General features: G+C 47.7%; 1 protein-coding gene and 1 long non-coding RNA gene across 3 annotated transcripts in view; both read left to right on the top strand.

Moving 5' to 3' along the window:
* LOC310700740 overlaps positions 1-24,973 on the top strand; it is a 135,583-nt gene that overhangs the window by 61,749 nt on the left and 48,861 nt on the right. The window lies entirely within an intron of this gene.
* Positions 1,492-24,943, top strand: SOAT2 (sterol O-acyltransferase 2). Of its 2 annotated transcripts, XM_083490190.1 has the most exons (15): positions 1,492-1,727; positions 4,008-4,066; positions 5,758-5,885; positions 8,972-9,031; positions 10,595-10,702; positions 11,522-11,804; positions 13,362-13,437; positions 14,517-14,598; positions 15,173-15,218; positions 15,615-15,744; positions 16,681-16,778; positions 19,174-19,272; positions 21,209-21,344; positions 23,265-23,410; positions 24,570-24,943. In XM_083490190.1, exons 1-15 carry the CDS (start codon positions 1,631-1,633, stop codon positions 24,618-24,620), a joined length of 1,599 nt encoding a protein of 532 aa, XP_083346316.1. In that variant the 5' UTR covers positions 1,492-1,630; the 3' UTR covers positions 24,621-24,943. The 2 variants fall into 2 exon arrangements, with proteins under 2 accessions (XP_083346316.1, XP_083346315.1); XM_083490189.1 differs by lacking the exons at positions 1,492-1,727; positions 4,008-4,066 and adding an exon at positions 4,138-4,176.

The raw sequence follows: 24,973 nt of genomic DNA, 5'->3' as shown, positions 1-24,973 counted from the left end.
CTTGGCAGACTGGAGTGAAGACTTGGACTTGCGAGTCGATGAAGGGGGGGTGTCAGACGGAGCCGATCGGCAGACCTTAGCGATGTGGCCCCTTCTGGAACACTTCCTACAGATGGCGTCTCTGAATCGACACTTGGCACGGGAATGGTTGCCTCCGCAGCCAGCACATTCCGGTTGGCCCTTGGACTTCTGTTGGAACTTCCTGCGCTCCCGCTTTGTCTGGTGCACGTCATCGTCTTCACTGGAGGATGCCTCCTCACTGCTGGCCTCTTCATGATGCACTGGAACTGGCTCCCTAGCAAGACGCGGGCTGCTGGACTTGCGGATCTCCTGGGCGGAGCGTTCAGCAGCTTCTGAGGCCACAGCCTCCTCAATGGCTTTCTGTAGCGTGAGGTCTGGCTTGGCTAGGAGGCGTCGTTGCAGATGGATGTCCCGGACCCCGCAGACGATTCGATCCATCAGGGCATCGTCTAAGTCTCGGAACTCACAGTGCATTGCAGCCTGTCGCAGGGCGGTGGTGTAGTTGTTGATTGACTCCCCCTCTGCCTGGTTCCGGTGGTAGAACGCATGGCGGGCAGCAATCTTGGACGGCTTTGGTGTGTAGTGGTTGCGGAGCTTCTCTTGGATCGTGTCCCATGGTGTTGCCTGGACTGCTTCAGGCGCAACCAACGCTCGGGCCGTCTCAAACACCTCAGGCCCACAGAGGCTGAGGAATAGGCCCCGCTTCCGATCCTTTGATACTGCTGTCAGCTCGTTGGCTTGGAGGTAGCAGTCGAACCGAGCGAGGTAGGAGTCCCATGATTCAGAGGCTGGCGCAAACGGCGGTAGAGGCACAAGTGAAGCCATGATTCCGATGCCGGCGTGAAGGGCGATGGATGGAACACAGTGCTCTAGCCAGAACAGTCAGCTCTGAATTGGTTCTGCCCAGTGATTTCGCTCAGTGATTTCGCTCTGTGATTCAGCTCAGTGATTCAGCTCAGTTCAGAGGCTGGCCGCATCTGGCTGTGCTCTGATGTCCATCCATCCCATCCTCGTCGCCAGTGTTAAGTCGTGGGTTGACATAGCAGCCGGCACAGCGATTTCTTCAAGTAGCTCTTTATTATGGTAAGCTGGAATAGAACTGACTGCAACAGCTCAGCCGGCCTGTATTTATAGGCAGCCGGCTGTCAACATTGTAACCACAACAGCCCAGAGTTCCCGCCTAAAATAACTGCCGCGGACCTGAGTGAAAACTATCTACAGACCTGAGTGAAAACTATATACAGTATCCCCCTGTTGGCCCAGGGTGAAACTACACTACATAACAGTGCGGACCTGCCCTAAATGTAACTCTTAATTTAACTTTAAAAATCTTTAACTTAATGTGGGGTGCATGGGTGAAAGAGCGAGCACCTTCGATATCAGAAGCCATGAAAACCTGTCTCTCTTAAGAACCCACCAACTCTCAGTCTGAGTGCAGAGGTCTGGCTGTGTGATTCCAAGTGCTTCAAGCCTGATAAGGCTTTATCTTATCACTGCACTAATGATTTGCAATTTCAGATGAGGACTTTACTCCCCTCCCGCCAGTGAGTCATCTGACCAGCTGGCCAGACTGAAATCGAACCATTGGGGCTCAAAATTCAGTCCTAACATGGAGCCTAGGGAGTTGGGCACCGAAAACCTGAGGCGAAGGAGATCCCAGGAGAATGCCCAAAAGGAAGAAGAAGCGCCACAACAAGTACCAAATGGTGAGGAGCAGGGCTTTTGTTTTCCTCAGGGGGAACTCACAATTACTCAGTTCCGGCACTTCTTAAGTGGGTACCATTGCCATTCTAAGAGAAAGGGGGAGGTGTTCCTGGTGAGTTCCAGCACCTCTTTTTCTAGAAAAATAGCATCTCAGGGAAAGTCCTGGGGCATGATGCTGCAAAGGAATGCTAAGAAAGCTTTGCTGAAAATGACTGGGATTGCATGGGGACCCATAGGAAAAGCTAAGAGCTGGGCTTTTGAGCCAATGGCTTTTGTTGCAGCCGCTGACTCAAAGGAACCTCCCTTACTTTACACGTGCCCCCTTTTTTTAATCTCAGAAACTGCGGTGGAAGGAAGGCAAAGCATCCCAGGAGAGTGGTAGTGGTGAGAGATCCCCTCAGGCCTGGAGAGTGACATGGGTTGGTTAGCAATGATAGTCTGTTATCACCTGCTGTTCATCAAGGAAGTGGCGGGGTTGGGAGGAATGCATAGAGAGTTCAGCAGTGGCAGACTGGCTGAGCTATGGAAATGGGCGAACAGTCTGCTAGGTATTGTCCAGAAACAGGGGTGCTTCCAGTCAGTTACCATTTTGGGGTGGGACTCAATCACATACAGGCAAATTTTGGTTCTGCAATAACAGTTGATTTGGCATACTTGCACAACAGACCTGATCCTCCCCAACCCCCAACCCCCAAATTTGACTTTTTACAATAAGGAAAGTGACATGAAAATGCATGGTGTAAGATCGTCTAACCTCCCCACATTTTTTAAAAAATGTTTTATTAATTTCCCACTAGGAACACAACTATTAATATTACACTGAACTTCAAACAGAGTTGTCTTCCTTCCATAACCATGTCAATAAATGTTAAGTTCCCATCATTGGTAGTGTTACTAAAAGTTTCATATTAGCATATAGTTTCTTGCCTTTTTCTTACATCGGCTACAACTTGATATATCTGGCTATATTTGGTCCAATTTTACTAGACCAATTTTAATTGTTAACAGGTTAAAGGCACACCTGTGATTATTCCAACTTTTCATACTGTCAACACTGAGTTTTAGTCATGTAATAAAATGAGATGATGTATTTAATGAATGCAGCCTAGCTCTTCCTTTTTGGTGGTCTTTTGAGACAAGCACATTTTCCTTGCTGGTTTTATACGCTGAATCATGGCATTTGTTCGAGGTGTTAACAAAAGCAAGTGTCCTCTTCCATTATCTGAAAACGGGGGAAATGTCAAGCAGATAACTGGGTATGTTAACACCCTACAAACCAGTTTATCTGTTTCTCTCAGTAAGTTAAACAAAAACAAATTATGTTGCAGTTCTATGCACACTTACCTAGAAGTAAGTTCCATTGCACTCAGCAGGGCTACTTCTGCATAGACATGCGTAGGACTATGCTGTTAGCCATTAATCCTTTCACAGCTCTGAAAAGAAATTGGAATTGCCAGCTATTAGAAATAGTCTGATTCTCACCACCCCACAACTTTACCACCTGTGTTATCAAGCATTCCTTGGCACTATTGCTGAATTCTACTACAGTAACCAATCTAACTTTGGCCACATGCAAACTCTGCAGTGTTAGGGAGGTACCTGACTGTGATTCCAGCAGTGAGCTATCAAGTGTCCATTGGATCATTGTGTTCCTGACCATCTTCCCTTGCCATCTCTAATTATCTGTCAACACAAGGGGGCTTGTGAAGAAGGCGCAGCAGAGACTGTACTTTTTGAGAATACTAAGGAAAAACCATATTCCGCAGAAACTGCTGCTTGCCTTCTATCACTGTGCCATTGAGAGCGTGCTCACTTATGGCTTATGTGTGTGGTACGGAAGCTGTACTACCCAGGACAGGATGGGGTTGTGCAGGGTTGTTAAGGCAGCAGAGAGCATTGTTGGCTGCCCACTCTCCACCTTAGAGCAGATTTATGCCACAAGGTGCCATAGGATGGCACTGGACATAGTAAAAGATCCATCGCATCCTGGTCACTGTCTCTTCGAGCTCTTGCCGTCGGGACGGAGATACAGGACGATAAAGACAAGAACGAGCCGTCTTAAGAACAGCTTCTTCTCCAGAGCGATCTCGGACCTGAATGGGAAGCCCGGACTTTGAAAGTCATCTAATCTCCCTTGCTGTATTATACTGTATTGTTTAATTAGTGTTTTTATGGAGCAGTCAAGTAATTTCGTTGTCCCCGAAGGGGGCAATGACAATAAAGATATTATTATTATTATTATTATTATTATTATTATTATTATAATTATTATTATCATCTAGGAGACACCAAACACCTGGACATCATCACTGCTCATATCCAGTGGAAGAGACACATGGAGGTAACAACAGCTGGTTTCAGAAGCATTGCCTGGAATGGAAAGGGCCCTGGGTGAGGCAAAAACCGGTAATCTCCTAGCCCTTTTGCATGGGGAGGAGAGCAGTCAGTCAGGTAAGGCCAGGGACGGGGAACCTGTGGCTCTCCAGTGGACCATAATCTCAATCTTCCCTTACCTGTTGACCATGCTGGCTGATGCTGATGAGAACTGAAGCACAGTAACATCTGGAGGGCCATAGGTTTCTCACCTCTTCTGTAAGGCCATGAGCCAACTATTAGGATGTTGCTCAGAGCCAGAGTGTTATTCAGTAACTAACTTGTGGGAATTCAATGGTGGTCAGGCCCTCAATGCTTTCCCAAGAGCTGGCATTATTGTTTACATCCATATCATGATATTGGTTTCATATTTTTTGACCTGGCAATATATTGCAATTAATGGGGCGTGGGGGTGCTATGCAAAAATCACAATGTGGGGGAAACAGTGAAGCCAGCCAATGCCCCTACATAGCTCCATCCTTATTTCAGACATCGTGATATATCGGTATATCATTATATTTAGCTGGTGATATACAGTCGTACCTTGGAAGTCAAACAGAATCCATTCCGGAAGTCTGTTTGACTTCCAAAACATTTGAAAACCAATGCTCAGCTTCCGATTGGCTGCAGGAAGCTCCTGTAGCCAATCGGAAGCTGCATTGGACGTTCAGGTTCCAAAGAACATTGGTGAACCAGAACACTGACTTCCAGGTTTGCAGCGTTCAGGATCCAAAGCATTCGAGTCGCAAGGTGTTCATCAACCAAGGTATGATTGTATTGCAATGTTGAAAACCAGATATCACCCAGTCCTAGACATAAGTCCATCATTTAAATTAATTGCATTTAAAAGCAGTGAGCAAGAGTGTGAGCAGGTGACCTGTGTGCCTCGTCATTCTGCTGTCCAGGTGATGCTAACTGTTAACAAGCAAATTCAGGGGCCTGCTCCTTGCTCTCCCTTCCTGGGCCGTTTATCCTTAAGCAAGGTTTGGACAGGACTTCATACAGAGGACTCCTTCAAACAAAGGACCATCCTCTGTCGAGCAAGACTTATCACCACCTGAAAGAAGGCAAAAACTCCCAGAGGACAACAGAGAAGGGGATGAGGAAAAAGCCCTGGGGTTGTAGGGTGGGTCTTTCCTAGGTAGTAAAAAGGTAAAGGACCCCTGACAGTTAAGTCCAGTTGCGGACGACTCTGGGGTTGCGGCGCTCATCTTGCTTTACAGGCCGAGGGAGCCGACATTTGTCCACAGACAGTTTTTCTGGGCCATGTGGCCAGCATGACTAAGCTGCTTCCGGTGCAACAGAGCACCGAAACCAGAGCAGCGCATTTACCTTCCTGCCGGAGTGGCACCTATTTATCTACTTGTGCTTTTTGGCATGCTTTCAAACTGCTAGGTTGGCAGGAGCTGGGACTGAGCAACAGGAGCTCACCCTGTCACGGGGATTTGAACCGCCGACCTTCCGATCGGCAAGCCCAAGGCTCAGTGGTTTAGACCACAGGGCCACCTGCGTCCCTTTTCCTGGGTAGTAGAACCCCAATAAAGGAGAGAGTGGAGGGTGGCATGAGAATAACTTGTCTTTTACGTCTGTGCATTCTGAGAAGCTCCAGGGCGAAGGTGGGCAAGGGAGAGGGCTAATCTCCTGGTGTTTTCTTGGCAGGCGATGAAATCAGAGCTCCTGGAGCAGGTCCACACTCAGCTCAGTGAGCTGCTGGACAAAGCATTGGAAGAAGCGGCATACTCCTTTCCCCCTCGTTTGAGGAACGGCTTAGCAAAGCAAGCAAACAGGTAATCAGGCTTTTTAACAGCCAGCTCTGCTATGACCTCTGCTTTCCCAACAACAGCAAATACAGGTGCAAAGTCTAAACAAACTAGGGGCACTTTGGGACTTCCACTATTTTCAGGCGAGATTCAAACACATATTTGGCAGATTCAGGTTCTGCACTCGCAGTTGATTGGGAGGTATCATTTAACAAACCCGCTTCCATGAAAATATCAGACTTTTTTGCGATAATGGGGAAATGCACTGGATAACAATATCATCTAATCTCCCTTATTTTTATTTTTTTAAAAAAGATATTTATTGAAAATGTTTAGGATATAAACATACAACATACAAGACATACACAACATACAAAAATAAACATACAAAATAATAAACAATTAAAAACACACTTCAATTTTCAGTAATATAACTTCCATATCCTTATTTCCTCTGACCTCCTCATACTTCCCTTCTTTGTATTCCAATTCAGTTTGTTGGTTCAGCAAATCCTTACCATAAAACTTTAACCCATTTATAATCCTTTTTTTTTCATATCTCCTAAAACATTACAGCCGGAAACCACTTAATTTCTATCCAACATCTTTCTAACATTCATTGATTTTACAATATTTCCTTAAGTAGTCTTTAAATTTCTTCCAGTCTTCTTTCACCGACTCTTCTCCCTGGTCTCGGATTTTGCCAGTCATCTCAGCTAGTTCTATGCAGAATCTACCTTAAAACAAATCAGCGTTGAATGCTCACCCAGCAAGTCCTCTGGAAACACTCAGCAGCTGAAACCCACAATAACGTCAGAGAAAAACAAAGTGGCCACAAACAATTCAACCTTCATTCAAATGAGTAGCTAAAACAAAACAAAAAGGTCATATTCCATTCCTTGAAAGGTGGCAAAGTGGAAATTGTCTGAACACCCAGTTGTTGTGAAGGTGAATGAGATAATGAAATGCTATTATCTAATCTCAGGAACCGGTAAACTGCAGACTAAATGGATGGAAAGATACCCTCAGGATTTCACGTTGTTCCTAAGAGAATAACAACAACAACAACAACAACAACAACAACAACAATAATAATAATAATAATAATAATAATAATAATAATAATAATAATTTATTTATATCCCGCCCATCTGGCGGCTTCCAACACAATATTAAAATACAGTAATGCATCAAACATTAAAAGCTTCCCTAAACATTTTAAAGCACTGAAAATGTGTACAGAGTGTTTTAAAACAGCATCATGATGTTCCTGACATCAGGCATATAATATGTAAGGCACAACATAAAAGGAAAAGGGGATGGGGAAGAAAGAAGAAAACTAGCAAATTCCGGCAACAAATTCTTCAAGTTACACAGCTACTCTAATAAAGATCAGTTTGAAAAGGAGAGGAAGGGCCAAATGACAACTAGAGTACGCCCACCTGTCCAGCTTATTTGACTGTGTAGTATACTCTCCCATATGCACTCCCACTGCTGGTTTGGGAAGCGGTGTACATATATGACATTAGCCACGACCTCTGTCTGTCATGCCATTTCTTATGAAACACTGCATTTTTGATGTGTTCTCCCTCAAACCACTTTTGATCCGAATTGAGAACATGAACAACCTGGCTGCTTTTTGAGCCAGCAATGTGTACGCAGCCTTTGTCTATGGCAGCCAAGTTGGATGGTTGTGTTATATGAATTCTAAGGTCTCAAATACAGAATAAATATTCATAAACCCACACATATGTGCGGGAGAGCAATCCTGAAGCTAGTTTAACTCCCCCAATAACCTCAAATATTCCTCTGCAGTAAGGGAGGCAAATAGGAAAAGCCTTCCCATTGTCTTTTCGCTTACAAATCCTGTCTTAAGGGCATATTTGTTTATGAACAGGGTGAGCCTGTGACCTGGATTCAGGAACTAAAGTACATTACAAAATAATGGCAAGGCTGCCCAGGTAACGCAATCAGCAGCCATTATCAGGTATCCTGGCAGACAGGATTTCTGCTGTAGACCGCCTCCTATGATGTATGTATGATGATTGCGGGTGGTGGTCTTTGGCTAAGGGGGTTTGGCAATGTCAAAAGTCTTTAAAGTTTGCTGCACACGTTTGTTCAGGGTCTTTCCCTCCTTGGAAGGAGGGGAAGGAACTTTGTAGCAACAGAACAGATATATAAATATCTGCCTTGTTTTCCACTGGATCCTGCCTCTATCCATTCTTCTCTGACCGATCAGGGACTTAGGAGACTCAGAGTCCCATGGGGAGCTGGGCAGCAGAAGCCAAACCCCAATTTTAACATCAGTTGCTAATGCATATAAGATGAGGGAGAGAGGTGGGAGGTGGTAAAGGTAAAGAGACCCCTGACCATTAGGTCCAGTCGTGGCCAACTGTGGGGTTGCAGCGCTCATCTCGCTTTATTGGTCGAGGGAGCCGGCGTACAGCTTCCGGGTCATGTGACCAGCATGACTAAGCTGCTTCTGGCGAACCAGAGCAGCGCACGGAAACACTGCTTACCTTCCCGCCGGAGCAGTACCTATTTATCTACTTGCACTGGTGTGCTTTCGAACTGCTAGCTTGGCAGGAGCAGGGACCGAGCAACGGGAGCTCACCCCGTCACGGGGATTCAAACCACCGACCTTCTGATCGGCAAGTCCTAGGCTCTGTGGTTTAACCTACAGCGCCACCCGCATCCCTCCACAGCGCCACCCCCTTCAGCAATTAAGTAATGTTCTTTTCAAAAGTAATGTTGTGAGCTTGACAGCTTGTACAATAGATGAGCCTTCCTGCTTTGGCTCATCTTCCTTTTTCTTTTTCTTTTTTTTCTTTTTTTCTTTTTTCTTTTCTTTTATCTTTTCCATAGTTGCTTATGTTCTGTGTTATGTACTTTGATATTTTTTGTAGTTTTTAAAGGTTTTTTTCCCATTACTATTAAGGAATTTTCGTTTGTAATTTTGGTTTATATATATATGTACCTGTTTAAAGCAAAATAAAAGTTAAAAAAAACACACACAAAAAAAAGTTCTTTTTCTGCTGCTCCCAATTCCTTGCCCAGAAACAACTGAGGTCTAAGAGATCATGCTAACCATTCCCTGCCTTGGAACCTTACAGGGAGAAAAGCTCACAGCAGGAGAAGCAGAAAGTGTTTGTTGAACGGCAGTCGTTGCTTGAGTGAGTATGTCCTTCCTTCTTTCTTGCTTGCTCCTGAAATAAAAAGAGGGCTACTAAGAGGGAGGCCCTCTTGTGCCATATATGTAACTTCCCAGTAAGTCCTTGGATGAGTTACTGGTGACTCAATAATATGAGGCAAAGCAGGCATGGCAAACGTGTGGCCTTCTAGATGCTGATAGTCAAAGAGTGAACTGGCAGGAGATCACACCGTTCAAAGTTGGAGTGAACTCTTAATTAGCAAAAAGCACGGTCTTCAAAGACTTGCCTGAGTGTCAGGCCAAATGAGCACAGCAGCTCATCAAGTTCCCAAGACTGACAGACCCCACCTCCCCAGAGCTATCTAAGTCCCCTCCTTGCCAGGGCTTTCCCCAAGCAATCAGAGACTGTGCCTGTGTGCAGTCTGCTGCTGCTCCGCCCTCTTCAGCCCTCTTCTAGTTCTGGGAGTTGGGGAAGAAGGGAGCTTGTTGCAGCAGGAAGGGGTGACACCCATGACTCTTCACCGGCCTGACTCACCTCTGCCTCACAGCCTCCCTCTTCCCACTCGCCGGCTTCGGCTTCTGATTCTGGACTTCTCTCCACCACAGAGACACTTAGCTCGCCAAATCCTGTTACCTCTTCAACTTCCAACACCACCTCTTCCCAGTCTTCTCCCTCTGACCACTCGTCATTGTCCCTCCACAACGGCACAGACTCTGAGCCTTCTTCCTTTGGTGGGTCCCCAGCTGGTGCCTGCCACACCGTTCCTCTGTGTCCAACCAGTCCATGACACTGATGAACTGCAACTCCCATCACTCCCAACTATTGGCCATCATGGCTGGAGCTGATGGGAGCAACATCTGGAGAGCTACGGGTTCCCCACCTTTAATGCAGAGAACTGCATGCCCAGGTGTGGCGATCACACAGGGTCCCCGGATGTTTAACGGACTATTGATCCCTGTGCCACCACTGTGCTCACTTCCCCACTGCCACCAACCCGTTATTCTAGGGTACACACTGAGTCCAGACAGTTGTTTAAATTGAACCAAATAAACAAGTTTATTTTATAAGTATTAACAAGTTTATGGTTTCTTAGATAATATTCTGGTCAGTTTCTTGACTTTAGTTTCTTTACCGGCCTATACCTTCCTAATAACTTCTGACTGATTATCTCAACTGTTTGACTGACTTCTCTTAACAGATTCTCTCACTCTCTCACATCAGACTAGCCCAACCCACAGACTTATCCTCTCTCTCTCTTCACTAACTCCAGACTAACTTCTCAACAACTCTAACTCCTCCCCTTGGGTTCCTATTGGTTAGTCATTTTACAATTAGTTAACCCTTTCCTTATGAACCCAGTATGATGTCACATACCTAGGAGGACAAACGCCACACCAGGTCATGTTAGATACTTCTGGGGCAAAGTCCTTTTTCTGAAACCAAGAGGCACCTGCTAGGAAAGAAGTAGGATCCCTATCGTACTACTTCAGACTTGGGCTGCATATGCATGCATTCCATTAAGCCGCCGCCACCACTGCTTTAGAGCTCACGCGTTGGCAAACCTGTTCCCCTTCTCTTTTGCAGCGAGCTGCTGGATGTAGAGCACTTCCGCACCATCTACCACATGTTCGTGGCCATGCTCTGCGTCTTCGCTGTCAGCACCGTTGTTGTGGATTTCATTGATGAAGGACGGTATGGTTCAGCAATGGGGCTGGGGACAGGCAGGGCAGCATAGGGAGACTTGCATGGTAGAACAGTGGAGGGCAGCAGGGAGGAGGACTTGCAGCAAAATGCAACCCTCCCGGTCTCTGTATCAGGTCCATGGAGCTCTTCCCACACTTTCTGAGCAGCGCTCTCTGGGTGTTTCTGCCTGGCTGGAATTTGCCCTTGAACTGTGACAATGCCTCTTGCACACCGGGAATAACCAAGGGTCATCCAACCCACTGCAATGCAGCCATCTCAGCTAAACCATCCATGAAAGATGGCCATCCATCCATCTGGAGGGAGGATAGAGACAAGTGTGTGCGCGTGTGTGCAAAAACTACCATATTTTTCGCTGTATAACACGCACCCGACCATAACACGCACATAGTTTTTAGAGGAGGAAAATCCATAGGCATGCCACCCCTAGGCATTCCCTCCATAACACGCACAGACATTTCCCCTTACTTTTTAGGAGGAAAAAAGTGAGTGTTATGGTGCAAAAAATACGGTATCCCACTGAACAGAGGTAAACATGTGCTTGCTGTTCGGCTCACTTTTGACTCTGACCTCGCCTGCTACGGGCCTGTGGCCCCTGAAAAGTTGCCCAAAAGGGAAACTGGCTGGAAAACGTTGGAAAACGTTCCTTACCCCTGTCCAATGGAAAGGTTTGTGTGCTGTGATTTCCAATGCCTCTGGCTTGAGACCCAACTCACAGTCTTTAATTGGAACCTGTTGTCGCTTACCTGCTTGAATGACTCTCCGTGTTGGTTGCTGCGTCCTCAGTGGCTGCCTTTCCATCTTTCACAGCCTTGTCCTGGACTTCGAGCTCTTCATCTTTGCTTTCGGAAAGCTGCACGTGGCGCTCTTTGCCTGGCTCTGCATGTTCCTCTACACCCTAGTGGTCCCCTACAAAGCCCTGCAGATCTGGACTAGCTGCTTAAGGACTGTCCGGTTCCCCAAGCTCTTCACGGCGGCTGTGGTTGCGGCGCTGCTGCTCTGCCACACTGCTGCCCTGGGCTTCTATCCCATCCACACTGTGGTCAGCTACAAACTGGGGCCTGCCTCTCGTTTCATTGTCATCCTGGAGCAGGTGCAGTACTGTGACATCGTCATCACCAAGGGAGATAAACTCCCAAGCAGTCTGGTGGGTGGAGGGGGTGGCGCATCAGGGTCATTCAAGGGAGAGAGGGGTGCTTTGTAGGGGGGAGCTTAAGGGCGGTGGTGGCTTTTTCCCCATTGGTACTGGTAGGTCTGAAGGCAAGGAGACCAACAGTAAATGGAGCCAGAGAGCCAAGGACAAACAGAGCCAACTAAAGCTAGTTTTGATCCCCATTCTTTTCCCAGCTGGATTCTCCAAGTGCAGTGAGGTTTAGGAGCAGAAAGTTGCCACTGGCTGTGCTACCTCCTAGACTGGTTGCAAGTAAGAAGGGAGGCTAAAGGTGGATTGAGGTTGGCAGGACAGTGCCCCATTCAACTTAGTATATCAGCCTCCATTGCTTAAGGGAAAACCAAACAGTGTCATTTGGGTTGAAATGGTACACCTAGATGCCCAAAGCAGAGGTTCCAGGCATGTGAACAGGCAGTGAAGAATATAAACACCTGCAGTGGTACAGATGTATATTTCTATATATGGGCTGGAGGTGTGCCACACATCTGACATTTGGCTATAGAACAATCTTGCTCTTGGTTTAAAGGCATACACATCTGCTGGGGCCGGCCCTCCTATTAGGTAGAGGTAATCGCCTCAGGCAGCTGCTTTTGAGTGGTAGCAAGTTCTTGTTGCTGCTATCACTATAATCAGTAACACATAACCGCAACGGCACATTTCTTATTCATTAAAAGCCTTTCTAAGCAACCTGATATTTTACAGTTGGCCTCAGGTTCAATTCTGGGCGGGACCTCAGTCAGTGTGGACAGTTCTGAGAGCTAGATGAGCAAGCGGTCTGACTCTGCATAAGGGGCAGCTTCCTATGCTGTGGGAAGGCGGTGTGGTCAGCAGCCTGGAGGAAAGCAAAGCAGGCAATTGAGACGGAAAGTTAGCAAGTGGTCAAGCTGATATGTAGCCAAGTGGTGACCGGGGGCCAGTCATCCAAGGGCAGCTCAGTCTGTGCCGGTCCAATAAGCTGCTCAGAATGAAGATATAGGCCATGGCAAAGAGCAGAACTCTATTGGCCCTCTGGGTCATGGGGCAGTAAGTTGGTAAGAAGAAGAAGAAGAGTTTGGATTTGATATCCCGCTTTATCGCTACCCGAAGGAGTCTCAAAGCGGCTAATATTCTCCTTTCTCTTCCTCCCCCACAACAAACACTCTGTGAGGTGAGTGGGACTGAGAGACTTCAGAGAAATGTGACTAGCCCAAGGTCACCCAGCAGCTGCAAGTGGAGGAGCGGAGACGCGAACCCGGTTCACCAGATTACGAGTCCACCGCTCTTAACCACTACACCCACACTGGCTCTAAGCTGTAGTGCCACACTCTGGCTATCTCGGTGGTGGTGCAGGAAAAAGCAGACCTGCCGTTCCCTCCTCTGGCAGCAAGAGAAGGGTGCCGATCTGGGTCCTGCCACAGTCCCCCATTCAAGGCAGCCACACACCCAGCACATACTCAATTGTTCCCCCTGTTTCAGTGCTTGCTTCCCCCACCTGCTTAGATCCGGTTCCTCATGAAGAGCCATGCGTTCCTGCGAGAATCTGTGCCTCCGATCCTCCGCGCTGTGTCCCAAGATGGTGAGTTTGATTGCTGGGTGGTGGCATCTATGCCAGCCCTTCCATCAAGAGTGGGGGAACTTCAAAACCAGAAGAGTCAAATGCCAGAGGGTGTTACTACAAATACCTCCCTCTGCCTGCTACTGCAAAGCAAACGAAATCTCTGCTCAGTGCAAAGCTAAACAAGAGCTCTCTGTTTCCATTACTGAGTGCATAATCTCCCCTATCCACACACCCCCTGATCGTTGCATAGGCTATCTTATTCAGCAATTTCTCTGAATAATTGACATTGACCTCACACTTCAAAGCATATCTTTATCTCTGTGATCATGAGAGCTAGAAACTTTGCTTTTTGCACTCAGTTCAATGATTCTACAGTTACATCCTTCGCAGTATACACAAAGCCCTGGGTAAGTAAAGATAAAGGGATCCCTGACCATTAGGTCCAGTCGTGACCGACTCTGGGGTTGCGGTGCTCATCTCACTTTATTGGCCGAGGGAGCTGGTGTACAGCTTCCGGGTCATGTGGCCAGCATGACGAAGCCGCTTCTGGCGAATCAGAGTAGCGCACGGAAATGCAGTTTACCTTCCCGCCAGAGTGGTACCTATTTATCTACTTGCACTTTGACGTGCTTTCGAACTGCTAGGTTGGCAGGAGCTGGGACTGAGCAACGGGAGCTCACCCCGTCACGGTGATTCGAACCGCCAACCTTCTGATTGGCAAGTCCTAGGCTCTGTGGTTTGACCCACAGCGCCACCCGTGTCCTTCAAAGCCCTGGGTATTTTATTCTAAAATGGCATTGCAGAAAATGGAAGGATCTGCGCTTAGTGTACCATGCCAGAGCAAGTTCTACTAAGCAGTGGCGTAGCGTGGTGGGTGCTGGGGGGGCCGGTCGCACCGGGCGCAACATCTGGGGGTTAGGGTTAGGGGGCGCAAATCCACGGGTTAGGGGGCGCAAATTACTTGCCTTGCCCCGGGTGCTGACAACCCACGCTACGCCACTGCTACTAAGTTATTCCTTTTCTCATTGTACAATACAACCCCACACCTCTTTGCTTCACAGTGCCCTCAGCTGCTCCTCTCTCTTTTTCCTTTCCAGGAAAAGGGCACCCACCTGAATTCTCAACATACCTGTATTTCCTCTTCTGCCCCACTTTGATCTACAGAGAGAGCTACCCAAGGCGAGTCCTCTTCACTCCATTCTCCTATTTTGCTCTTTAAAGGCTTCCAGGGTCTCTAGCTTCAGTACAAGGGCACCCTGGGTCAGAAAAGGAGCAAAACTGGCAGAGCTTCAGAATCCAGGATGCTTTTAAAGTATCCCAAAGTAAAGCAGGAGAATTCCTTTGTATCTTTTTCCTGTTCTTTCTGTTGTTAGCGAGTCCTTAAGAAGTGCTGAGTTTAAGCAGCAAATTGGTGCTTCGGGGTTTTTAAAATGTAGTTGTTCCTTGGCTGTTATAGGGGTGTGATCTGATATTGCTGTAAGTCCAGTATCTGCTCTTGGTAGACTTCCAGAAATCCTAATGCAATCCATTCTAGTATAGGTTTTCTGGTATGGTCTTTATTAGGGCTTTTAAAATTTAATTCCACCCGATCAGGAGGAGAGCTTCATGCTAGAAGGCTATGATTGCTCAGTGATGACATCACTCCCCCCCCAGATTCCATGGTGCTTCCCACACCTGACTTGGGGAGTAGTATATCCATCATTCTTCCCAAAGAGAGGAAACCTCCACACAGTGCCTTCTCTTTTCCTTGTAGGACACCTTATGTGCGCTGGAGGTACGTCATCAATAACTTTGCTAAGGTGAGAGACGCAAAACGATGATTCCATTGGCTGGTCGTTACATCTGGCCTCTCTCTGGACGAAAAGGGTTCTTAGGGTCATGGGATAGCCCCATGAGCCTAAGATGAATGGTTCCATATTTCAGGAATCCTGGGTACAGGTCCCTTTGGTGGGTGGCCCCTCATGGACTTACCTGGCAGTGGTGGCACAGGCAGCAGCAACGCTCCACGCTGGATGGCTGAAGGCTGCCAATTTAATGTCCCACAATGCTTCAGGGCAGTGCTCTTTGGGAGCATTGTGGGAAATTAAAATGGCAAGGAGACTTAGAGCAAGTCCTGAAGGAGATGTTGACACCAGCTCTGAGCCCAAGACACACCCACTGCAGTGGGACAGAACTTTCCCCTTTCTGTTCTGCAGGTTCTTGGGTGCTTGTTTTACGGGTACTTCATCCTGGAGCGCCTCTGCATCCCTGTCTTCAACAACATGAGCAAGCAGCCCTTCAGCACCAAAACCCTGGTGCTCTCCATCTTCAACGCAACGTTACCAGGTAGGTGAGCAGAGCAGCAGCTCTGGTTTGCATGGGGGCACAAGGGATGGAGGTCGGCCAGAAAATAAAACGGTGGGAAGCAATGAAGTCATCTTGAGTTGCTGTTGGGTGGGAAACCTGGTGACCTGTGGGATCATCTTCATTCTCTCCCCCCCCCCCGCCGCCTCTTAATCCCTTCCATTAACCACCCACATTGCCTCAGCCTTCTTCCTTCTCTACTGTCACACTCCGAGAGCGACCAGTAATGTCCTTCTCCTGTTTGTTCCTGACTTCCAGTAGTCAGAGGTTTATGTGTGTCAGTGATGTCAGCACGTCGGGGGGCATGATGATGTCACACGCGCATGCCCTGCCCCAGTGAAGGTGCACAGTCCCAGGCACCCACAGCTGGTCAGGAGAACCCCCAGAACTGCACACAGCGTGAAAATTGAACGGATTGTTCTAGCTTGCAAGCTGAAATGCTTGTGCTGGTGGAATGATTGCCATAGCACTATGCTGAATTCCTCTTCTTCTTCGTTGTATGCATTTATTATTTATTATTCATGCTTTTAGATTCCAAGGAGCTCAAGGTGGCCCATATGGTCCTCCCTCTTCTTATTTAATCCCCACAACAACCCTGTGAGGTAGGTTAGGCTGAGAGGCTGTGTCCGGCCCAAGGTCACCCAGTGAGTTTCATGGCTTAGTGGGCATTTGAACCCTAGTTCATCACTATAACCGCTACACAACACTGTCTCTAATAATGGTAGGGCATGCCCCTGCTGAAGAGGCAAAGATTAAAATTGCAAGTGCTTCATATACTCCGTGGTGGTCAAAACTGATCCAATGCAGCCTAAACATGTAGTGATTGTACTGCAATCTTACACATCCCTTGCATGATTCTTCTCCCCCCCCCCCTGCATCTGTACACTCATTTCCTCCTCCATATGTCTCTCCTCACAGGGACCTTTCTGCTGCTTTTGGCATTTTTTGCTTTCCTGCACTGCTGGCTGAATGCCTTTGCTGAGATGCTGCGCTTTGCTGACCGGATGTTCTACAAGGTAATTGGCAGGGGAAGGGCAGGGAGGAGGTTGGACTGCTTATATTCCATCCCATCAGAAACACATGGTGGGTCATTTGGCTTCCTGGGAATGTCAGCTTTCAAATTTTGCCTTCATAGTTACAAGCAGTGCTGTTTTTCTAGAAAAAGAGGTGCCGGAACTCACCACGAACTCCTTCCTTGTTCTCTTATAATGGCAATGGCATCAGCTTGAGACATACGGGAACTGAGTTCCGGGTGGGGGAAAAAGCCCAGGTTACAAGCAAACAAAAAGCCAAAATAGCTGCACATGCAAAGGCAGAGACTGCCTAAGGCGTTGAAATTAAAGGCAAGGTAAAGGTAAAGGTACCCCTGACCATTAGGTCCAGTCACGGACGACTCTGGGGTTGCGGCGCTCATCTCGCTTTATTGGCCGAGGGAGCTGGTGTTTGTCCACAGACAGTTTTTCCGGGTCATGTGGCCAGCATGACTAAGCCACTTCTGATGAACCAGAGCAGTGCACGGCAAAGTCATGTGCTCAGTCACTAGTAGCCATATCACACTGAACAGGCTTGTTTAGCTTCTGAAAAATTGAGCTGCCAATTATACCTGAACAACTTTTCAACTGACACAGCACAACTAGCATTCTGGCTGCAAAACAGTTTTGAATAATCCATTCCAAACAGCCGTTTTGTTGAGGGCAAGAGTTGGATTCTCACGGCATCAAAGACTGCCATCTATGGCAGGGGTGCTAGCAGAGAAATGTGAGGAGAGGCAGTCTGGAGCTGAAATGCCAGGGTATGGTTCGTGTTATGTACTGAAGTTCTCACCCTGGGCCAGCAGGGGGATACTGTAGTTATGCAAATGAAGGATCAAAAGTGACGTCAGTGATTGGATCGTTTGTATGCAAATGAAGGATCGAAAGTGACGTTCAGTGATTGGATAGTTTTAGAAAGTTGCTACAGTTACGTTGTTCTGGAGCTCTAAAGAAGCAGGCTGACTGAGCTCTTCAGTTCAGTTCTGGCCTGTGAATAAAGAAGAGCTGTTTGAAGAATCGCTGTGTCGTCTGATATGTTCACCCACAACTTAACAGTTTGCAAGAGGGTTTTGCATACAGGGAGTTGCTGCTGAGGCATTGCAGCAGAGAATGGGTAGGGGGACACAAAGAGGTGACCAGCAGCCATAGATGCCCTTGTCTATAGCCCCCCAAAATGTGGAGACAGGCTGTGGCTGCTAGAAGGCGGCAAACTGCATTCTGTGCAGCAGGCACAGGGAACCTTTGTCCCTCCAGGTGTTGCTGAACTACAACTCCCATCAACCCTGGCAAGCATGGCCAACAGTGGGATGGTGGTGGGAGTTGTAGTTCAGCAACATCCGGAAGGGCAAAGGTTCCCTACGCCTGCTGTACATGCTCAGGTGCACTCTTTTTTCTATTACCATTTCGTGTACAGTCACATTCGGTGCCTGTATCCAACTTAGGTCTTATGGTTGACCCCGGCACAGAATCAACTCTGATAGAGCAGGCTATAGAGAGTGGGCAAAGATGAGCATTTGTCATCTGTGTCCAGGGCAGCTGTTTACCAGCTCCATCCGGTACGTAGGCTGAGACCCTATCTGCCTGCGGACTGTCTCGCCAGAGTGGTGCATGCTCTGGTTATCTCCCGTTTGGACTACTGCAATGCACTCTACGTGGGGCTACCTTTGAAGGTGACCCGGAAACTACAACTAATCCAGAATGCGGCAGCTCGACTGGTGACTGGGAGCGGCCACTGAGACCATATAACACCAGTCTTGAAAGACCTACATTGGCTCCCAGTACGTTTCTGAGCACAATTCAAAGTGTTGGTGCTAACCTTGAAAGCCCTAAACTGCCTCGGTCCAGTATATCTGAAGGAGTGTCTCCAACCCCATCGTTCTTACCTGGACACTGAGGTCAGCACCGAGGGCCTTCTGGTGGTTCCCTCACTGCGAGAAGCCAAGTTACAGGGAACCAGGCAGAGGGCCTTCTTGGTAGTGGCGCTCTCCCTGTGGAATGCCCTCCCACCAGATGTCAAAGAGAAGAACAACTACCAGACTTTTAGAAGACATCTGAAGGCAGCCCTGTTTAGGGAAGCTTTTAATATTTGACGTATTACAGTATTTTAATATTTTTTCTGGAAGCCGGCCAGAGTGGCCGGGGAAGCCCAGCCAGATGGGCGGAGTATAAATAATAAATTATTATTATTATTATTATTATTATTATTATTATTATTATTATTATTATTGGAACTGGACACACAGGGCACACTGGCCAGGGAGCACCTTCTCTCCTGCAAGCTGCCTGAACATGTGTGGCCCAAAATCTTCTGGGGAGTGATGATGTACAATGTGGCACAGCTATCCAGATTCACGATTGCACCTCCCTCTTTCTGTCCTAGGACTGGTGGAATTCCACATCATTCTCTACATATTACCGGACGTGGAATGTGGTTGTACATGACTGGCTCTACTACTACATCTATCAAGAACTTGTGTGGGTAGGTAAGGCTTTTGGGCTTTTGGGGGAGGAAACAGGTGTGTTGCACTGTTCGCTTCCTTTGGAGCTCAATCTGCTGTTTCTTTGCCCCTCTTCCACCCCAGGGTTTCCTTTACTGCCCCAAACTGCACAGGCTTCATTCTCCAGGATCTCCCTAAAGGACCCCTGTTATGTACTGAAGTTCTCACCCTGGGCCAGCAGGGGGATACTGTAGATAGTTTTCACTCAGGTCCGCATATGCAAATAAGGAATTGAAAGTGACGTTCGGGGATTGGATTGTTACAGAAAGTGGTTACTGTTGCTTTGTAGTTGAGCTCTATATAAGCAGGTTGGCTGAACCCTTCAGTTCAGTTCTGTTCTGGCCTGTGAATAAACAAGAGCCAGTGGCGTAGCGTGGGGGGTGCAGGGGGGGCCGGCCGCACTGGGCACAACATCTGGGGGTTAGGGTTAGGGGGCGCAAATCCACAGGTTAGGGGGTGCAAATCCATGGGTTAGGGGGCGCAAATTACTTGCCTTGCCCCGGGTGCTGACAACCCACGCTACGCCACTGACAAGAGCTGTCTGAAGAATCGCTGTGTCATCTGATATGTTCACCCACAACTTAACAACCCCTCTGCCAGGGTGCCCCCCCCCCGCAACATGCCGAGGGTGCAGTAAGAGTGCATTAGTGGTGGATTTATACTAGACCATCCACACATCGTTTCACATTATTAGTTATTCTGTGATGCTTCCTCCACATTACTGCACAAATGTCACCTGGAAGGTCATGCTCCACTTAAAAAAAAAAAAGGTTTGTTGGAGGGGGGGATGTCTTCAACAGGTGCCCAATGAACCAGAGGGTGTTTTCAGGGTGTGAGACTGTGGAAAGGGGAAACCTCCCAAGTGGGAGCTAGAAACACTCACTTATTTGAATGTGGATTGAAGATTAGGGTATAATTAGAGAAATATACTCGGAGTCGAGTGTGGATTTCATGCTCTTTATTCAACTCAGAGTAGTGAGGAATGGAAGTCCCCCTGAAATGTCTGCTTTATATACATTATTTACACAATGGGCCCCACGTGACTGGCTAATTCCGGGATTCTCCTGTAGGCCAATCAGGTTGCGGATTCACTTCCACCTGGAGTTGGATTGGGTGGCTCCTGCGGACCAATCAGACTGCTGCATTCTGAATCCTATTGTTCTAGGACCAATCAGACTGCTGCAATTTGGATCCTATTCAACTCAGTACATAACAATTAGAATAATTTTTTCTTCCTTTGCCTTCCTTTCTTTTGTCCTTTCTTTCTTTCCTTCTGAATTCATTTGTTCTAGATATAATTTTATCGTATTGCGAAAACTTTAATAAAAAATTCTGAAACAAGAAACAGGTGCCCAAAGGACAATAGGGAAGGTGTTTGCCTGATACGTCTTTTTTTACCGCACATGCCCAAGACCAGGATCTTTTGCATACAAACTACAAAATGAAGGTTCCAGATGCACCTTTGTGGGCGGGGGTTTTGCAAGTTAGTGGATGCCACTCCTTGCCCCCATAAAATAACTTCTGGGAGGGAAGTACTTCCAAAGTGTAAATAAGGGTGAAGTACCTGTTGTAACTGCTCTGTGTCTTTCCTCACCTGGAGCAGTTTGCCAAAGGGGCAGTGCTGCCATGCTAGCTTCCCACCAGGGTTGCTTACCAGGAGGGAGAAGTGGAGGGGCGAGGCGGTGCAAACGCCAATCTGCCATTCCTGCTAATGCGTTTGCACCATGCCAACTTCCCTGCTGCCTCACTCCTCTCCCAGTAAGCAACAACAGCACACCTGTCGGGAAGTTAAGTGTCGCAGCTCCACCCCACCTGGCAAGCTATTTCCGTTCTTCACTTTTCACTAGAGAGTGAACACAAAATGGGCTGTTTGATGTACAAAACCTGCAACTGACCTGTTCACTTTGCTCCTTCCAGCTGCTCAGAGGAAGGGCCCGGGTTGGGGCAATGCTGTTTGCCTTCATCGTCTCAGCAGTCGTCCACGAATACGTCTTCACCGTGTGTTTTGGCTTCTTCTACCCTGTCATGTTCACCCTCTTTGCCTTCTTTGGAGGTCAGTACTGCCTCAGAAATCCATCTGAGCAGATACCACACTACCCCAGATATGAGCACCGTCAAACTCTTGCAGTATGAAAGGGGAAAGACATTGTTTTATTACGTTCTTAAACAGCCCCGTATGGTGAAAGGGAAGGGACACGGGTGGCACTGTGGGTTAAACCACAGAGCCTAGGACTTGCTGATCAGAAGGTTGGCGGTTCGAATCCCCGCGACAGGGTGAGCTCCCGTTGCTCGGTCCCTGCTCCTGCCAACCTAGCAGTTCGAAAGCATGCCAGTGCAAGTAGATAAATAGGTACCGCTCCGTCGGGAAGGTAAACGGCGTTTCCGTGTGCTGCTCTGGTTTGCCAGAAGCGGCTTAGTCATGCTGGCCACATGACCCGGAAGCTGTACGCCGGCTCCCTCGACCAATAAAGCGAGATGAGCGCTGCAACCCCAGAGTCGGCCACGACTGGACCTAATGGTCAGGGGTCCCTTTACCTATGGTGCAAGGGAGCTTTTTAACCTCACACACATTACAGTGGTGCCTCGCAAGACGAAAAGAATCCGTTCTGTGATTCTCTTCGTCTAGCGGTTTTTTCGTCTTGCGAAGCAAGCCCATTGACGGATTAGCGGATTAGCACTATTAGCGGCTTTTAGCGGCTTATCTGCTGATCGGATCAGCTGATAAGCGGCTTAGCGGCTTAGAAAAAGGGGTGGGGGACCGCAGGAACTCGCAAGACATTGTCATCTTGCAAAGCAAGCCCATAGGAAATTTGTCTTGCGAAGCACCTCCAAAACGGAAAACTCTTTCGTCTAGCGAGTTTTCCGTCTTGCGAGGCATTCGTCTTGCGGGGCACCACTGTACATGCACCAGTCTTCCCCTCCAGGATTCATCCCATAGGCCCACTTTTTGCCCTCCCACCCCCTGCTCACACTCCAGGTCCCCTCCACACACCCCCAGCCCTTGTTCAACAGACTCCTATAGCACCTGGAAGCTTGATTGTCCTTATTCAGGCAGTTTCATATGGTTAAAAAACATTGCTTTTCTTTTTCACTTACTCATTGGACTTCCAGTGTATGCAGAAGTTTGTATTTTGAAACCACGGCCTTACTTTTTGAGTGGCCCTGTTTCACTTCCAAAAGTGACAGTGCGCTCAAGCATTCAAGTTCACTATTGAACTAAGGATAGTGCAACCTGAAGTGCTCCTGTTCAGAGTCGCAGTCAGTGATGCCATGCACTTTTTCCAGGACACTCCATTCCATTCCCCTTCCTTCCCAGGTTTTTCACATCCACCTACAAGACACACAATGTTTGCAGCCACTGAGCATGCTCAGTGCTATCCTCATTGGGCTGGTGTTTAGCAGGGGGAGATAACCCCAAAGCTTCCCCCCCCCCAAATATTTTGTCCTGCTTCTTCAAACTTTGGCCTTCCCCTGAGCCTGCTGATACCTTCCTCATGCTTCTCAGGAGCCATTTGGGTTGCAAAGCTGCCATAGCTCAACATCGGAGCTTGTTATTGATATATAATGACACATCTGAATGCCTGCAAGTTAGAATAATATGCTCTGCTCCCAAATTAGTTTCAGCTCTGCAGGAAGTGAGAATTGCTATTCCTCCAAGTTCTAGGAATGAAGGGTGGCATAAGGGCCATAGTTCAGTGGTTTGGAGCATCTGCTATGCCTGTAAAAGGTCCCAGCTTCAGTTCCCAGCATCTCCAGGGAATGCCCCATCTGAAACCCTGGAGAGCTGCTGCCAATCAGTGTTGGTAGTATGGAGCTAAATGGACCAATAATCTGATTCACATTCCTATGTCACTATGGACCAGGGCGCTGCTCTGTCGCAGAGGTTCCCAGAAACTGGCAGGTGAGAAATACCTTTGGTCCAGTGTGGTCTGGACTGTGCCCAACTAACCTTTTCTCCTGGTCTTCTTCGCAGTGATCTTTAACTTCATCCTCAATGATAAGAGAACAAGCCCCGTTTGGAACGTCATCATGTGGACATTCCTGTATGTGGGCCAAGGAATCCAGGTCTGCCTGTACTGCCAAGAGTGGTATGCCCAAATCCACTGCCCGCTCAAAGAGGTGAGCATGCAGACTGGCTTGTGGGTGTAGAACAAGCCCTCAGGTCCTCCCATGTAGCAACTTGCAGAAGGCACAGCCAAAGGCATTTTGATGCCTGAAGAACTCCCAGTTCTGTCCACTTCCCGTACCTCCCCACCTGCTGCCTGAGGCAGCTGCCTCACAGCAGGGCCAGCCCTGCTATCAGGGATCAAAAGTCCCCAAGCCTGATTAGCACTGATTAGCACACATAAAGGCTCCACAATCCTGTGCAGTTCTGCCATATTATCAATAACATGGTTTCCAAGCACATCAGTAAATGGCAAAATCCACATAGAATCTTGTAGCATCTTGAATAATAAGTGTGCTTGCAGGCAGGCGTTTCTTGTGGGATTGGTGCTCCTCCTGCCTGCACCTGTTTTTGCGGTGTCCACACAATGTTGTTGCCATAAAAATGCTGGCCTGCATTCACACCCAGTCAATTTGGATTTACAGTCGTACCTTGGGTTAAGTACTTAATTCGTTCCGGAGGTCCGTTCTTAACCTGAAACTGTTCTTAACCTGAAGCACCACTTTAGCTAACGGGGCCTCCCGCTGCCGCTCTGCTGCCGGAGCACGATTTCTATTCTCATCCTGAAGCAACGTTCTTAACCCGAGGTACTATTTCTGGGTTAGCGGAGTCTGTAACCTGAAGCGTATGTAACCTGAAGCATCTGTAACCCGAGGTACCGCTGTACTCTTCCCAGGAGAAATACTGTAACCTCCCCCCCCCCCCCCGTTCTGTTCCAATTAAACCTTCTCTACCCGAGACCCTGGGGAAACCCTTTGAGTCAAAGTAGACAATATAGGCTATTTCACAGGTGGTCAAACCTTGAGATAGCTCAATGACCTGCTTTCAGTACTAAAACCCTGCCTGGAAACTCCCTGCCAAATTTATTACGATGTACGTAAGTGTTCCTGGGCTAGAGCCCATTTCATTATATTATGCCATAATGCTCATAATAGAATGAAATGGGCTTATAAAGTGTGACTCCGTGAAGTAGCATAAATTGCCACCATATCGACCTAGATCTAACCACCAGTGAAAGGCATGACTTCGTGTATACCTTTTTGTCTTGTCGAAGTCCTTTCCTTTTCTGATTCTGGCCCTCAGTGATGTTTGTTGTTGTTTTCTGCCTTTCAGAGGACCTTCTGGGGGATAGTGACTCCACGTTCTTGGTCCTGCCGCTCCTAGGTCAATGCCAACTACCTTTGAGAAGCCACCTTCACCATCCCTTTGCTCCAAACAGATCTTCCTGGACTCACACTCTGACCATTAGAGGAGTCGGAGCCCAACATCTTCAGAGGAGGGTTAGGTTGTCCATACTTGCTGCTGACTCAAATTCAAGTTCCCAGCATTGACTGACTAATCCTTTCCCCAGCATAGCAAGAAGGTGATTTACCTGTCCACTGTTGTTGCTTGATTCCAGCATCTACGTAATACTTCAAAGTTTGCCTACTCAATTTATTCATGGCTGTTTTCTACTTTAAAAAATAAAATTCTGTGCACACAAGTAATTCGGATTCTGCTCTCAGAAATGTGGAGTT

This window comes from Podarcis liolepis, assembly GCF_965112155.1.
Source record: "Podarcis liolepis genome assembly, chromosome: 2".
Lineage (NCBI taxonomy): Eukaryota > Metazoa > Chordata > Lepidosauria > Squamata > Lacertidae > Podarcis > Podarcis liolepis.
The sequence above is the reverse complement of the archived record's forward strand: the minus strand, read 5'-3'. Positions and strand labels throughout refer to the sequence as shown.

What these genes read in the sequence shown, in the direction of transcription:
- SOAT2 (XM_083490190.1), top strand. Translation starts at nt 1,631, where the DNA reads ATGGAGCCTAGGGAGTTGGGCACCGAAAACCTGAGGCGAAGGAGATCC. An exon ending in GCCACAACAAGTACCAAATG is followed by an intron (nt 1,728 to 4,007) that starts GTGAGGAGCAGG and finishes ATTATCATCTAG; the next exon opens with GAGACACCAAACACCTGGAC. An exon ending in TACAGAGAGAGCTACCCAAG is followed by an intron (nt 14,599 to 15,172) that starts GCGAGTCCTCTT and finishes TTTTCCTTGTAG; the next exon opens with GACACCTTATGTGCGCTGGA.